Source organism: Ascidiella aspersa, chromosome 3 (assembly GCF_963924565.1).
Source record: "Ascidiella aspersa chromosome 3, kaAscAspe10.2, whole genome shotgun sequence".
Lineage (NCBI taxonomy): Eukaryota > Metazoa > Chordata > Ascidiacea > Phlebobranchia > Ascidiidae > Ascidiella > Ascidiella aspersa.
In genome coordinates, this window is record NC_139449.1 from 6,857,648 (window position 1) to 6,875,276 (window position 17,629).

Here is a 17,629-nt window from a genome sequence, read left to right on the forward strand (position 1 = left end):
GAAAGGCGTCATTGGAATTGTAGCAAAAGTTATTTCCGAATCCACAAGTAGACAGCTGACAAAACTGCCGTAGTTGCAGCCTAGTAGCTCATTAGTTTTTTTTTATAAACGCTGAAAATATGAATTAGTGTTTATATGATGTGCAGCCCTCCTGTAAGCATTACATTACCTGACTGGCCCTTGTGTTAAAAAGGTTGCCCACCCCTGGTATAAACTTTAAAGAAATATAGCATTTTGTTACTGGTATACAAAACTTATGTTTTGAATTTATTTTTTGAAAACACTTTTAGTTTACCTTCATATTATTTCTCATAAATGTTATGTTACAAATATTATGCAACGATTTCTCTAACAAACACTTTTTCAGCTGTTAAATATCTCTAGTTGACAAGCAGATCCTTGTTTTTTTTTTTATATAACCCTTGTTTTTATCCAGCAGAAAATCACATAAATTTTCAATTAGTAATTTTGATCTCCCCTAAATTACTGGCATCGCAGTGCAGTATGGAAAGTAAGGCAGATGTTATAGCAACAGATCCAATGAAGCATATTCTAACTGTCATTGAAAAAAAACTAAGAAATTTGGACAAACGAAAAGTAAGTCAATATGAAGTTCATATCATTTAATAACATATATTTAATCTGAATATTCCACCGTACAGTTCTGTGTTGTAAAATGACTTGTTTAAAATCAAATTTTACACTCTGTTTTTTTTTTCAAATCTAGACAATTTTGTTGTTTTAATTTCTTAAAATTTGTTTGTCAGTGAGTGCTATATTTGAAAAAATAAAAAGTTTTAATAATGACAAAATAAACAGTTATACACAGATATGCATTATATGTCTCATGACAACATAGCTGTTACTGACATTCCAGATGTTTAAAGTATTTTCTGGTAATAGTTTTAAATATAACCGCAGAGTGTCTGTTTTTATATAAAAATAATATTAAAACATTTTGTACCTAATTTTATTTTGCCTTATATTTCAGGTGAAGCTTGATGGCTATCGTCAGACCTCAATGGGAGGTGGTACCCTAGATCCCGACCAGCAGGCTGCCATGAACAAATACGACGAGGTTATTGGAAGCATAAAGTTTGCTCGGGAAATATTCCAGAATTTTGCAGCTGCTGAAACTGAGGTGTGTAAGAAAAATATTTTAATATTGTTAAAAAAAAGTAGTTCGAGTGAGAAAAAAAAAAAGAAAATTAAGAAAAAAACAAGCCGTTAAGAAATACAGATTATCGATTGTTTAAAAAAATGGATATAAATTTTGTTTACTTGAATAGTGTTAATAAGTGTACCAACCAGCTTAGTGTACACCATTTAAGGTCGGTCTTTGTTTACCGGACTATTACCATATTTTACGGACCATAAGGCGCACTGTCAATAAATTGCTGTGATTTGATTTTTGTTCATACATAAGGCGCACGATCAATTTATCCAAAGCGCTGCGGCGTCTGCAACATGCTGAGGCCTTGACAAAAAAGCTGAGACTTCAGTCGCGTGGTAAACCGCTCCGCTCTTTCTCCTACTCCCACTTTTTCTCCGAGCTCCTCTTTTTCGTCTATCGGTACTGATATTAAGTGTAGGCAATAAAGCACTTCTGTACTTGATCCATACATTAGGCGCAGCAGCTTATAAGGCGCACAATCAATTTATGAGGAAAGAAAGGATTTAAACTGAGCCTTATGTTCCGTAAAATACGGTAAATGCTTACTACTTTTTACCATGTGCAATGCACTTGTGTTTATTAATGTCAATTTACATGTTACGATGCTTTTATTAGTATAACATAACTTGCTGCATGTCATAGAGATACGTCCATTGAGTTGAAAACACCAACTGTTCTTTGCTTAAGCACCCAATTGGTCGGGTCTTGCCTAGAGCACTCACATTGGTGACCTGGCGAGCACAAAAACTCAACCCTAATATACACATACTGATATTTCACCAAGTAAAGCACTTGAAACTTCTTCAATATTTAGAAGTTTTGTAATCTTTCAGATTATAAAAGCAAAAAGAAAGAGCGACCGGAAAGAACAGTCTCTGAAGGAGGAAGCCAAGAAGGACTTTTCTTGTTTTGTCATCAAGGCATTTAACATACTGAAACTTTTTGCCAGTGAACAGTCGATTCAAGATGATTTCAGACAAGGAAACAATGATGCTACGGTATGATGCTTCATTTATCTCTAATGAGAATATTAGCATTTCTTGATTTGCCTAAAATTGTTTCATTTTGCTGTTTTTAGTTTATATATGTTATATTTGTTTATCAGTTAGTAGCAAGCCACTTGAAATTAATAGCTTTTATAAAAAAAATAACAAAGTTTGAAACCAAACTTGTCATATTGTCTTTGATTGGAAATTCATCGAAGGAAGTAAGAAAATGGATAATGGATATGACGCAATTAATAACAGTTATATAGCAGTGCTGCTGCAAATATTGCAGTTAATTTGATTATATGGTTTATTGTTATCTTTGATTTACAATTTGTTTTAGATATTATATTCAAAAAGTATTTTTCGTTCACTTTGCCATAAAGCCAATACTTTTCTTACAGATAACTTTTTTTTCACAAACTTCTATTTTATGCATTTTGAGGTATTTATTACTTGCATATTGCAAATTGTAACATACACCTCACCTTGCTTTTTAAGTAAACACTATATTATGAACCGTAATACTAAACACAACCAATCTTTATTTATTAAGTATTACCTGACACCCGAACACTTTCGCTTGATCGTGTTCAGTGAAGCAAAAAAAAAATATTCGAAGACTTCACTGCGGAGTATTAACCAAGCACTACTTTGGCAAGCGCATTTTTATCACAAGTTGCCAATACGACAAAAACTTCATATGTTTTTTTAAGAACACAATTTTAAATGTTAGCACTAGCAGTAAAATATTGACAAAATATCCAACAATGCACCAAATTGCCAATAATATCCCAACTTGAAGCTATTTTAGGCGGTTTGATTCAATTTAGCAAGCCTTACTGGTTATTACATACATATAATTGTACTTGTTTACTATTTGGTTTGTTTACTGTTGCAATTCTACTTTTGTATAACATAACTTCATTTTATATATGCATTTACTGTATATATATACTATAAATATCAATATATATATTATATAAATATATTTATGTATTTTAAAGCTAAATATCTCTATTTATATATATTTATATTATAAACATATAATAATGTTACTTTTCAGGTCCTTTCAGAAGACGAAATTCAATCAGTTGTGGATTTTTACCGAAGCTGTGTTATGCCAGAAACAAGTGACGATTTTAGGTATTTTACTTTATTTTATAGTTTCATAACTATTGCTTAAGTATTCCACTTCCGCAAATTACCAAATGCAATGTTGTTTACATATCTAACATAAGGTAACTTTATAATACCATTTAAAATAACTTTGGTCACAGGACTAAATGTCACTAAGTTACCCTCAATTTTTTTCTTTTATTGTTATGCATAAAAATGCCCTTCATATACCATTTCTGGGCGCAACTTGTTTTATTACAGATCTTAGTAACAGTTAGTTAAATTGAGAAAAATACATTTAGACACTTGACCTGGGTGTGAAAATGTATTGGCAATGTACAAAAAGACCACATAAAATAAACATAATGTTTATAGTAAAATTTTGACTTTAACGGACGACAGTATCTATTGCATTAATCCTGATGCTCAATTTTTACTGATGGTGGTAACTTATACCCAATGCCTATATGGAAATTTGATAGACCTGGGATACAAAATAAAATACAAATAACCTATTAGTTCATGACCACTGTTTTTGCATAACAGTTAAAATCACTATTGAGCACAAAAAAATTATATGATACTGGTTCTTAAAATGTAAGGAATATCAGGCCAATATTGGACAAGAATAATATTTCAAAAGTAGTATTTACTTTATTTCATAACTTCTTACCAACAACCAATGATTTTATATTGCAATTCTGTAATAGGTTTTTTCAGATCACCAGTTAAATCTTATCGAACCTTCTTACATATAAAATCATTTATTTGTTTATTTAGACTCACATGGCTAGTTTACTGAAGACTTGGACAACTAGATTTATTTTAGCTTTTTAAGATTAGATTAGAATTAAAATTAGAGCATTTTAGTTTTTCCAAATTAGATTAGAATTAGATCGTTTTTGAGTTTTCTCAAAATTGAGTACAATTAGAATTAGCGAATTCCTGAAAAATCAAATTTACATTTATTTTTTACGACCAATTTAATTTAATCGCAATTTCTCCTTATAAGAACGTGAATGGTAAAAATGTGTGTGTTATTTTTTATATATTTTTATGCTTTTTAGACTGTAAAAATTACATACAAGTCGTTCCAACCAAAGAATTTTAATTGAAATTCCGTTTTTGAACTGAGAGACTAAAAATGCCGTTGGACAAAGTACCATTTTTTGTAAAATCCAAATTAGATTAGAATTAGAGCACACAAGCAATTCACAAATTAGATTAGAATTAGAGCACACAAGCAATTCACAAATTAGATTAGAATTAGAATTAGCCGCATTTTGCTCTAATTCAATGAATTAGAAAACTAGAATGATCTAGTTGTCCAAGTCTGGTTTATTGACACTGCTGTTTGTTTTATTAAAATTAAAACTTACTTTTTTTGCTTTCTTGTTATAGGTATAGAATTGTAAGAATTGATTTTATTTTATAGCCATAGCCCATAATGCAAAAAGATAACATAGATTGAACATTTCAAGTGACTGTCATTAAGTGTGATATTATTTATTCAAGACAATTGATTTATGGTTTTGCATTGTTATTACAGCAACGTGATGGAGAAATTGAACTCAATTGGCAGCCACATGCATCGTTTGTGGGAGGGAAACATGGAACCGGTCTGTGGTACATCATGTAAGTATCCGGTTTCTGGCTGCATTGCAAACGTCCAATTTATTCCTTTGAAATTCCTGCATGTACTACTGACAAACCCATAAAATTTGATATTAATATATGTTATTTGGTATTACAATAAAACTACATTTTAATTTTTATTATTTTTGTAAATTATATTTTGTTGCCTAACCTAATCTCCATTCCCATAGCCTATGTATTTTTTTATCTGCAATTAATTGTCAACAAATTCTCTAATACCTTAAAAGTTCATAAAGGTAAACCATTGTTTTTTAACAGAACTCCCTATTATTTCTGTTTTTATTATTTGGAGCATGTAAACACTTACATTTTTTGATTGGATAATTTTTCTCACTGACAAAATATCAATAATACACTATATTAAAGAAAATAGTTAAACAGACGAACAGATTCTAGTGAATTTTTGTTGAATTTTTTAGATCATTCCCTTAAAGAGTGTTTTGACAAAATAACAACCTGTCAATATTTGTACAACCTGACATCTTTCAAAATTGAAGGTAAGATTTGAAATTTTATGTTTCGTTAACTCAATTGTTGTGCAAGGTATGATACATTATAAATTCTGTGGTTAGTTTTCTTTGCGTGGTTGAAATGTACAATGTTCATTGAAAAGGACCCCTGCACAATGTTGCATTGTTCTAAACCAGGGATGGCGAACCTTTTTATTGTTCGGGTCACAAACATGACCTTAATCCTTGCAAAATGCACAAGTGGGTCACGTATTTAATTATATGTTAATATTATGCGAAAGTGTTATTGTCTGCGTTGGTAATTCAAGGTTTTTGGATGATCTCCAAATTTGGATTCCCACAAATATTAAGAAGCTAAGTGGTTAACAAATGCTGCAGAATTTTTATGGGATTACAGGAGTTCAGCAGAAAGCTTTCGAGCATGGTTTATTGGTTTAACTGGGTTTTTTAGAACTTTTAGTCTGCGAACTATTAATTTTCCTTGAAGGACTGCCACCCTTTACGTTTTACAGCGATAAACAAAATGCTTTTAGTTGTCTGCTTTTCTGCACGCATTTGTGGACGTGCAGATAATGTAGGCCTATACTCGTCAACCCTAAACCACTTTTGCACAACCCACAGATTTGCCAGCCCAGTTTTAACAGTATAGTGCTATCTAACCAAGAACTGTTTTTCGTCTTTCGTTTCGCGGGACAGTGGTTCGCCATCCCTGTTCTAAATCATGGGTCGCCAAACGGCCAGCGACCAGATCTGGCCACACAATTATATTTCCTCTATGAAAATGAAGTACTTTTGAAATGTTGTTGAATGCAATTCAAAACTTTTTTCGAAATTTTCAACTGTAAGACATTGTAAGGCTCACTGCAGTTTTTCCAGTTATTTATATTCCCTTGTTTAATGATAATCAGATAATTAAGTTCAACAAAATATTTTACAATCGGCCTGTGATCATAAATCCTTAGCGTTATCCTGCCGCGATGGTCAGGCCTTACAGTTATCCCGTTCTTTCTAAGAAAGAATGGTGACCTCTGTTGTAAACAAGTCATTTTGAAATAACTTAAGTTCCAGTCAAGTCATTCGTAAAACAAGTCCAAGTAAAGGTTTTAGTGTTAAGTAACAAATCAAGTCCCAGCCAAGTCATTATTATACCAAGTCAGTGACATGAAAATAGAGCATTAAACAATTAAAAATGTAAAACTTGTCGATGTATGAGCAATATTTCGAAAAAATAACACAAACTTAACATATAGCAAGCAAATAGGTTTGCACAAAACTGTGAGCGCATGTTTTTCATGGTTTTATTTTATAAATCTTACTGTCTGACACCAGCACAAAAGTTTTTTGAACGAATCTTATAAATAAATTGTAACCCAAGAATGAAGATTTATAATGTAGATCGAAAAATTTTCGAGACCGTTAATAGATACTGAAATTAAATGTAAAATTGTTGATTTATCGTTAGAAAAGACACCAGCTTCTTATTCTCATAATGTTGAATTTTCACTTAATTATCAAACAGTTTTTAACACAATACATTTTTTAAGTATATAAATTCAATAAAAATAATAAATCCTCAATATTTGATAAAATCTACATTTAGCCAACAGTCTTTGTAAATTAATTTTTTTGGTTTAATATCTAATATGCTGCTTATGCACCATTGGTTAATTATTTACTTTTCAATAAATATTTACTTTTTCAATAAAATTTGATATGTCGAAGTGTTATTTTTCCGAAAATAATGCCTTACACATTAGCAAGGAACGACTATACAACATTAACCCCAGTAGTGAGTAAATAATTGACTGAATGTTAACATAACATTCAGTCATATCATTGTATGACGTGTTTGGTAGTGCTTTTTTTTCAAAGAAAAAGTGCCAGTTTTGTTTTATGTGAAACACCCTTTGCTCAAGAATTGTAAAAAAATGTTTCGCACAACTTCACAAATAAAATATAAAGTTGGAGTTAAAATGGCTAATGGTTTAAATAAGGTATGCCTGTGATCCCTAAACACTCCCATGTACCCCCCGGGCTGAGGGCCGCGGTTGAGAAACCCTGATGCAAAGCAAGGCAGTCATCCACCAACTTTTGGCCATCTCACATGGTTTAAATGACTGTGTGAGAAGAACCACCTAACCTCTCATTATTTTAGTATCATTAATAAAACTTGCTTCATGATATTTAAAGTCCTACCGAAAAGCTTCTAAAAAAATCAGTAATTAAATATCCAATTATTTTTGCAAACTATAACTGTACTATTAGTTCAACCCTATTATTATAACTGAAACACACATACGCAATGTGTAATCTGTTACCAAGCCCATCTGGAGTTGTACTGACCAATGACAACGGAAGCCATATATGATGCCTTTGGAGAGGCTTGCCGAAATCAGGAGCCTGTTATCATAACGTTAAGAATGTTTTTCAAAACTTTGCCATTTTTTGCCTTCTTCCTTCCAGTTCCAGAAGACATTCCAGAACCTGACGCAGTTGAAGAGAACAACGAAATAACCTCTGAAATTTCATCTGGGTCCTTATCGCCAACCCCTGACTTCGCTCAACCTACAAACACAGAACAAGGTTTGAATTGACTTGTGTTTAACTTTGTTATTCAAAGCATTTTTTTGTTTGATTTTTTATAATCAAGCTTTGTGTTTGTTTTTTTATATTTTTTACTCGAAAGAAACAATTTAAAACATGCTTGATAGCTTGTACTAAACTATTTACTCCTAGGAAGTGTTGTAAACAAGGCATTTTAAAACATCTTATCTTAAGTCTAAGTTGAGTCAAGTCCTTATCATAAAAATAAAACATGAAACTTAGAATTAGTGAACTCGTCCGATTATAAGCAATAACTCAACTTAAAAAAAAGAAAAATTCAACATAAATCAAGCAAATTGTTTTTTTTGAGCAAAAATTATAATAAATAGCTCAATTTATAAAAAAATTGCTTAATGAAAATACCTCATTTAGGTCATTTATCCAAACGACTTAAGTCAAGTCAAGTTATATCGAGTAATTTTGTTCGAAAGACTAAGTCAAATCAAATCATTTCAAAACGGGGACTTCAGAGCACTTTAGTCAAGTCAATTGGTTGTAATTTAACTACTCTCACCACACAACAGATTGAAAGAAGCAACAAACAAGTTATTATGCTTATATTTTATTAATAATGACATATGTTTTGTTTGCCTACAAAAATGCCAGTGAAGAGAATTGGGGCCCCAAAGCTTTGTTGTTATACTTTCGCTTACTACTTCGGCCGGTGCAAAAAAATGTTTAGAAACGATTACTCCAATCAAAAGGCATGTAGGGGTTTGACATGTTAACAAAAGAATGATAAGCCAACACTGTGAATGTAAGTATGCCAGCTTAACAAACTTGCAAATTTTTAACAGAACAAGGAAGAGATGAAACCGACTCTGTACCAATTCCGCCTGAAGAACTTGAACCCAATTTCGATGAAGAGGTGGCAATTGATGTTAAAAAAACAATAATTTTTTAAAAATGTTTTTTAAACTAATTTATTCAGTAACAACAGTTTTCAGGGGTTGTTAAACACCGTGTTCCCCTAATTTAGTTTTTTGATCGCGTGGACCATGTTTGGCAAGAAATTTTCCGAGATGACGTCATAAATTCACAATCGCAATACAAATAGACTTCAGAAAAGCGCTGATTTCGGTCCAAAAAATGTGAAAGTGAAATGGAGTCTAAATACATTCAGTGCAAAAACGTTATATTTTTAACTAAACTGTTTTTTTTGAAAGCTTGATTACTTCCTAAATATGCACTAACATTTCAACGAGGCCTTCACAGCCCCTTTAAAACCAGTTTACGAATCCCCAAGGCTAAGGGGCAAATGGACCCTAGTTTAAGAACCCCACGTAAACACCTGATTAAAAAGATTTTTAATTCAAATTGCTAACCGATGAACCGAAAGATCTTATTTTTAGTACTCTATGCTTAATAGTAACAGCATAATTTTTAAACCAATAATAATACCGTTTTAAGATACTTTTCCAAAATTACAAGTTACAATGATTTATGCTAAACAATGTGCTAGCTACCATCCAACCTTTATATCGTTGTACAAAATACTTTATTATGTATTTAGACTCCTGAAGCACCCAACACCGCCGTTGAAGCTGAACAGCCCAATTTAACCTTTACTGACAACCCTGTAGTAACCCCCGTTGCCCCGCCTCCCCAGCAAACCCCACAACCTGCACCCGCCGTTGCTAAATTGTCGGTCGAAGAGGTGCTGGCTGATGTTACCGGGCAATACGACTTCTTTCAGGAATCGATGATCGACCAATTAGGTGCCTATTTGTGAAAAATGCATTCAATTTTCAATAGGGTTTTTATAATTTTGCCTACAAAATACCTTGTTTTTCGGACTAGCATCATGTTCAATTTATTCTTATCTAAGATAAATGTATTGAATTTTTAGGAGCTTTTAGTTTATTTTGCTTGAAACAACTTGTTTTTTTGACGTAAAAATTGCTATTCAGTTTATTCCTATCTATGAAAAATGCATTTAATTCTTTAATATGTTGTTTAGTTTAGTTTTGCTTCAAAATATATAACTTGATTTTTTGCCTAACTATTGCTGTTCTGTTCTTTCTATCTGCAAAAAATGCATTCAATTCTTAAATGGGTTGTTTAGTTTAGATTTGCTTCAAAAACATAACTTGTTTTTTTGGCCTAACATTGCTATTCTGTTTAATTCCTATCTGCGCAAAAAGCATTAAATTTTTTAATTGGGTTTTAAGTTTAGATTTGCTTGAAAAATAAAGTATTGCTATTTTATTTATATTTTACGAAAAATGCGTTTATTTCTTGGGGGGAGGGGGGGGGGGGATATAAGTAGCCAGGAAATTGAAAAACATTTTTACCTTTTTTTAAAAGCTTTTTCTTACTGAAGTTTGGTTAAAATGGGATTCTGCACTATAGCGATATAATGCACATTGATTAATTTCTATACGTACAATAGTTTAATTCCGATTCAACGTTTTAAAATAAACTGTAATTTACCGCGACTTTTGATCAGCAGCAATCTCCAACCAACCTGTGATCAATCCGCCGAGTCAAACCAACGGTGTTCTTCCCGACACAGTCGCCGCTGCTTCTTTGCCATATTCACAAAATCCACAAGGTGATTGACTTTTGATAAATATTCTGTTGCTACCAGGCATAGTATATACTGAAAAAAAAACTCTTTAGGTCGTTTTTTATCCGATAGGCAGCCGAAACGTCGAATAAAATAAATAAGTACTAGAAGAGATTTTTTAAGTGAGGGATTTTAATTTACGTTTCAAGCCACACGCGTTTTAAATAAAACTGAAAAATAATATTTCACCTTCAAATTAAATAAAGCAACTTTTGTTTTAGATTTGCTATTTTTTCTCGAAATTGTACAAAAACGTATGGGTTTGGATAATTGCAAAATTTTAGTCTGGGAACCGCACTATTACAAAAGACGATTTTGTTAAATTATTCCGGATTTTAACCCATGTCAAAACACCACAAACAAAAGGGATCATGTTTGAGAATCACCAATATACGCAGGCTTTCCATAAATACATTTACTCGTATTTATCAAACCTCAAAACATAATTTCCTTGTACATTTTTAATTGAAAACGCAAAAATATACATGATTAATTTGAACTGTAGTTTAAATAGTGCTTTTACATAAGCTTTATATTAAATTTATGAATTTCTGTCACTTTTAACTGTTCGCAAAATATTATTATCTGAATTTTGTCCGATTTCCACCTATTCCGGCTATCTACTCGTTGTAGCTAACGCCATGGCTGAAAAAGCGTTGTTTGATGGTTTGCAATGGATGATTCTGTCGCGTCACAGCTTATCACAGACCAGGGCGAACTACGGCATGCCAAGCAATATAATCCGGCCCGCGGCTCATTTTTATTGAAATTTTTTTAGCTTAAAAAAGCCTTCAGTTTTTTTCGTGATTTCAGAATATTTTGTTGTATGCATTATAAGCAGGGTTGCCATACCGTCCTTATTTCTAAGATTTGTCCTTATTTTTTGGTCCACGTCGATGGCAACCCTGAATAAGGCATCCTCACCTATTCGTTTTACTCTTAACAGCTTGTCAAAACAAGGATAATTAAAGATTCTTTGAAAGGGAATCACAACTTGTGTTATGCCTGTTCGAGATCGCCTTTTTTGGCACGTACCGCAAAGACATTTTCTCTTACCTCGGCAGCCACGTGTCAAAAATAATTGCCCACGCCTGGCTTATCTTATACTTCAGCGACGTCCATATTTATTGTTTATCCATTTATTTTGTACTTTTTTTAACTGTATAAGATCTTTTTAATGATTTACCCTGATGAGGTCAGCTTGTATCTGCTGCCTTAACGCCAACTATATTTACACCAGAAGAGCGATTTCTATCCATTGTTGCAAGTGTGGGCGCCGAACTTTCAAACTTCCAGGGCGTTGTTTTCTAGACAGTGCAAAATTTCTTATTCATTAATAAAATATGTTAGCTCTTAGATAACAGCTGTTGGCTGTTATTACTGAGCCAACTATTTCGCCTTTTAAAACTTATTTTTGCACCTTTGGGCTAAAAAAGTTTCCATTGAAATGGGCAAACGTTACAATAGTAAAACACAGCTTGGGAAATTCTGTGGCATCGTGCCTACACGGTTTTCAGGAAAGTTTTAAACACTTTTGCTGAACTAGGACTATGCTACAGGACTTATTCTGCACTTTTACCGACAACTTGGTCAAATTTCAGGTTGTTTTGACGCCTTACGAGAAATCCAGGGCGTTTAAAAACGCTCTGCACACCCACGTTCGGTGCCTATTGCAAAAAACTTGTCGTTATTGTTGCTTATTTTATCATTTTCCATCCATCTAGTTCCAGTAACGATAAACCACCTGAGCAACGAGCAGATTACACTAGGAATGGGGCACACGACCTTCGGAAACCCAGACGACCGGAACCCCGAACAAGCCTTACCCCCCTTTCGACCTTCACCGTCTTCAAGCGCCCCTGTAAGTTTATTGATGTTGGATTCTGGATTACTCCCGATAAGAAAGTCAAGTTTTTTTTCCGACAATTGTTGTTGTTGGAATGATTTTTTCTTTCTTGTATAAAATTTTCGTGCAATGTAACAATTAAGGTACTTTACGAAGAAAATCAAGATGTACTTCACTAAAAAGCTGTATTGAGTAATGTTAAGTTTAAATTAAAGCTAAATAGTAATGTCTCGAAAATGTATTTTCGGCCTATGAAATAAAAGCTGAAACGTCGTTTTTTTTTAAAACTATTCGATTGTAAAAAACAAAAAAATTTTGGCCAATATAATAAAAGCTGAAACGTCGTTTTTTTAAGTTTCGATTGTAATAAACGAGGTAAAATATATAAACACAATGTAAAAAAAATCAATTTTCGGCCTATACAATTAAAGCTAAAAAAATAAGACAACGTGAAAAATTAATTCTTGGCCCATATACGAAAAGCTAAAACGTCGTATTTTCTGAAACGTTTCGATTGTAATATACAAGCTAAACACTTAGTCACAACTTACAATATGAGTCTTTCATCATTTACTTATCGTTTTGCTTAAATTTCAACAACAAAAAAAATCCGTTTTTCTCTCGTTTCCAGCTCCAGGACCAGCTAAGCTTCTCTTCCCAGCAACCAAACATATCGGCACCAGAAATGACTAGCGAACCAGCGTCGGCACCAGTTGACAAAACACCATTCGGCAACCAGCAGCTGCCACCGCGGGATTCGCCAACGCCCAACCACATTCCGTTGCCTGGCGACAAGTCGTCTGGTTACCAGTCGTACAACACCAGCGCCGGTTATCATAACAACGAGCCGGTACAGCCGCCGCTAGGTGGAAGCAGGGCGCAACCGAGTCCGCAGGTGAGGAAGTTATAAAAATAACACAAACAAAACAATGACGCTACCCTAACCCAAACGCCACAAATTATGTGTTGTTTTGGAAATTAAATGAATGCTGTACGAAGCCAATCTTATTGCCAATGAAGAAATGCCCTTAATCTTAAAATAAAGTTTTATAGGGGGGGCGTCTTATAACAATGTGTTTGGCGATCTTGATCCGATACCTGGCACCAATTTTTTTTAGGGGGGGGGGGGGGGGGGGGGGGGGGCGGCCAAAGAAAAATGATTTACAGTGAATTTTAATCCAATTGAAAAACTGACATGCTTTTTTATTTTAATAACGATTTACTGTGAATTTTAATCCAAATAACAAAACTGACATGCCTTATTTTGTTCTAACAGCGCACTTAATTTAATCTTATAAAGCATTTAACATTTGCTAATAACAAACTTTATGTTATTTTATGAATCGACAATATTGCGACAATATTTAGGAGCAACTGCGAGTAAAATTCTTTACTCTAAAAGCATCTTAAAAAAATATTCCTTTCAAATCAACTACATTACGTTTTTTTAATCTAAAAAATAAAAAAACATAAATTGGTTGTAAAATGCGAAATACTTTACGGTTTGTTGATTTTAAAACGTTTTATTTTTGCAGAATTCCGGTTTGGACCAGAACATGGCAGCAGGTGACGCAGACGCAACACAGCACAACGGTTTGTTGTGTAACATTATTTTACTTATATTTTCTCCTAAAACGGTAGACGTCGGTTTTATCGATATAGATTGGGTAAAAAGTAAAAAAAAATGTAAGCCTAGTAACGGTAGTTCATGCTTTAACTCTTTGTAACCTTTAATGTCAATTAACAATCTTTAAAACGTTGCGTATCTGCTTTGGCCTTATAATCTGATAAACTTTCAACACTAATATGGATCGCGCTAATACGGACTTGGACACCTAGATTTATTTTGGTTATTTAAAATTATAACAGAATTAAAATTATAGCATTTTTGTTTTTCCAAATTAATTTAGAATTAGAAATGCCGAATTCTTGAAAATCAAAATGTAAAATAGAATTTGAACTAGAGTTACATTTAATTATTTACAATCAGTTTGTTTAAATCGCAAAATAGGAATGTGAATGGTAAATATTTGTGTGTAATTTTTATGTTTTTAACATAGCCTATGACAAACAATCACCTGCAAGGCGTTTTGACCAATGAGGATTTATTAAAATTCTTTGTTTTGACTTGGTAAAATTTGCATCAGATTAGAACTAGAATTGAATTTAAAGCACACAAGAAATTCACAAACTAGATTAGAATTAGATTTAGTCGCATTTTGCTCTAATTAGTTGTTTTAGAAAACTAGAATTGTCTCGAATAATGAATTGCAAAGTCAAAAAGGACAGGCTTGATTAATACGTTGCGATACGAACTTTATCATCTTAAGTTAATGACCGAGAAGTAAATCAAAGCATCAGTTATAAAAGGTGATTTACTTCCCAGTCAACATATCAGAAGATGATGCAAGTTCGTACCGAAATGTCTAAATTTTGGCTTTGCAATTCAATATCAAGCAACATTACAGATCTGTGCATATCCTTGAATTATCTAGTTGTCCAAGTCTACGCCCGTAACAGTTAAGTGACAAATATTTCCAACGCGTCATGGTTATGATTCGCAAAAAAAAAAGGTTATGATTCGCAAAAATCACTAACGTCGCGCCGCTTTGCAGAGCACGGCAACCCAGCGAAGCAGCTGATTTCGGGCGACATCGGAAAACTGGGCAAAGGCAGCAATCACAACAGCTACGGGACCAACTATGTGTCCGCTGTGCCATCTGCAAAACAGGTACCTAACATTTGAAAACAACTTCGTATACAGGCGGGTTTCCGACACTGAAATTACACCCAGAAATATGTTTGTGTCTTTATACCAGAGTTGTAAACAAGTCATTTTGAAATGACGTAAGTCCTAGTCAAGTCGTATGTAAAATGACTCAAGTCCAAGTCGAGTCTTTTTGGGTAAATAACAAGTCACGTCATAATTAAGACAAGTCAATTCCAAGTTCTTGTCATGAAAAATAAACGTTGAGCTAATAAAATTGGGTAAATCGTCCGATTTTAGGAGTAATACCTTAGCTAAAAATACCAAAAAAGCGAGCAAGCAAATTGTTTTATGTGCAAAAATTAGGATAAATAACCCAATTTTATGAAGACATGTTTAAAGAAAACACTCTATTTTAAACCAAGTCAAGTAATTTTGCTCAAAAGACTTGGTCAAGTTATTTAAAAACAGTGACAAAAGTCATTGCAACACTGCTTTATACCATATTCGCTACTTTTTACGGCCAATTTAGGCTTCAGAGAACACAAAAAAGGTTACGAACCACTGCTGTATACGGTTACCCTTCTGCAAAACTAATTGAATGAAAACTTTTTCATTTTATTTTTTTATTACAGCAGTTGCTCCCAGCCTGGGTGCCATTTCTTATGCTCAAGGGTGCAGAGAAATATTTGGGAATCTTTCAGAATCTGATTTTTGCTTAATTGTTAAACCTCTTAGACCTTTTAAAGTACGATAAATCAAATGATATTTTCCTACATTGTGCAAAGTTGATGTATGTTGTTAAGTTGGTTCCAGTACCGTTTATTGTCACTGTATAGTGAATTACTTAACGAAATATGCTATAGGGGTGCTGCAAGCCACAAAAGTTCTGGAACCACTCTTAGTAATGATATGTTAACTTGGTCTAGTATCGTTTATCGTGACTGTATAGTGAATTACTTGACGAAAACTCTTGTAGTGCTGCAGCGAGCCACAAAAGCTTAAAAACCTCTGCATTAAACTCCAAGGCGCGCAACGTATTCTGGCCGGTCGCGAAAACTTCTTCATTTTTTGCAGAATTCTTCAACAAACAACCACTACCCACAGCGCGGTTACCGACCCAGCAACCGCAATAACTACGGCAACTTTGACAGCCTCGGCCATCCAAAATACCCGATGCACAATGGATCGTACGGTATGCCATACAACGTGCCGCCCTACGGACAACAGGTAAGACTTTTTGTCGATGTGATTATTTTAACTTGGTAGTCACGTTGATTGTTATTCGTGTCTGTTTTGAGGTAGCAACAATGTCGTAATTTGACGTTTAGGTAGACCCCCGGCATACACAAAATCAATGTATTGGCTGAATATTCACAAAAATGAAAAAGTTGAGAGATTTACCACCCGAACCCAAACCCGTCCCCTACCAAATTAGTGCATGGCCACGACCTCAAGAACGTGGCAATACACTAATATACATAAAATGAATGTATTGGCTGAATATTCCCATGTCCAAGTCAAGTCACAGTCCTATCCACTCAGTCATTGTTAGAGCAAGCCTATGTCAAGTTTTTAACATTAACGTTTAACATGTGTTATGAAAACACTCAATTTCAACCAAAGTCATTTGACTGCAAAAAATTTCAGAACAATAATTTTTGATTTAAATGATTATTGCTTTTTGTTTCAGGGTGGCATGTTTGGACCAAGAAGGAATGATTTTGGTGGTGCTAACAGAATGAGAGGTAAGTAAAAATAATTTTTTTGTGTACCTCTTTTAACCAAGTGTTGGTATACGTTGGCACATTGTGTTCCTAAGTCGATTGCAAATGCAAAAATGTATTAATAAGACATTTTATGCTTCTTTTAAAACCGGCGTGTTTAAAGAGATCTCACTTAAGAGTATGGCAATATAAAAAAGGTATAAAAGCACGTGTGTTATCTTCTCAGGTCATCCATCACGAGGCCCAATGAAGACAGGCCCAGCTGCTTACAATCGGTCCCGTACCTTCAGGCCCCAAAACCCAGAGTAAGCAAAATACCCCCCGATGTGCACCCCCAACTCTGCTCCCCGAACGACAAACTTTCCTACTTTCAGAGTGAGCAAAATTGATTTGCAGCTGCTGCCTGTACAGTTGTTGCTCTCTTGCTGTTTGTAAAACACTGGAAATCTCCCCTCTCGCAATTTGTTTGTCGCTACCCTCTGTGTTTATTTCAAATATAAAAAAATTCAGTTGTGAAGCTGTGATCTTTTTCTCTAGTTGTTTGGTATTTAAGTCATTCAAGCGTAGAAAAGTATGATGCAAAGGAGATTGTTTGTGTTATTAGGAACTTTAGGCTTTAGTAGGTATTCTGCTTAGCTCAGATTAAATTAACATTTTGCAAAAAAAAAACGTTTAATCACATTTTATAACATTTGACATTTTTGACACAGCAGGTATATAAACAGTCACATGGCTTAAAGCTTGTTTGTATGATGTAGTTAGAGCTGCTGT

General features: G+C 33.6%; 1 protein-coding gene across 3 annotated transcripts; it reads left to right on the forward strand.

Annotated features, from left to right (window-relative positions):
- Positions 1 to 442: 442 nt before the first annotated feature.
- Positions 443 to 17,357, forward strand: LOC146158969 (caprin-1-like). 3 transcript variants are annotated; one of them, XM_083383410.1, is made up of 17 exons: positions 443 to 597; positions 992 to 1,141; positions 2,008 to 2,172; positions 3,227 to 3,306; positions 4,829 to 4,914; positions 5,355 to 5,432; positions 7,869 to 7,988; positions 8,807 to 8,877; positions 9,523 to 9,727; positions 10,459 to 10,563; positions 12,303 to 12,439; positions 13,056 to 13,319; positions 13,960 to 14,017; positions 15,040 to 15,155; positions 16,209 to 16,361; positions 16,825 to 16,879; positions 17,085 to 17,357. In XM_083383410.1, exons 1-17 carry the CDS (start codon positions 505 to 507, stop codon positions 17,165 to 17,167), a joined length of 2,019 nt encoding a protein of 672 aa, XP_083239536.1. In that variant the 5' UTR covers positions 443 to 504; the 3' UTR covers positions 17,168 to 17,357. The 3 variants fall into 3 exon arrangements, with proteins under 3 accessions (XP_083239536.1, XP_083239538.1, XP_083239537.1); XM_083383412.1 differs by having other exon boundaries at positions 13,960 to 13,990; XM_083383411.1 differs by having other exon boundaries at positions 10,462 to 10,563.
- The last annotated feature ends 272 nt before the right edge of the window (positions 17,358 to 17,629 follow it).

Bases quoted from the DNA above. Each gene is read 5' to 3' on its own strand.
- LOC146158969 (XM_083383410.1), top strand. From the start codon at position 505: ATGGAAAGTAAGGCAGATGTTATAGCAACAGATCCAATGAAGCATATT. The intron at 2,173-3,226 runs GTATGATGCTTC...GTTACTTTTCAG, and splicing joins AAGGAAACAATGATGCTACG to GTCCTTTCAGAAGACGAAAT. The intron at 16,362-16,824 runs GTAAGACTTTTT...TTTTTGTTTCAG, and splicing joins TGCCGCCCTACGGACAACAG to GGTGGCATGTTTGGACCAAG.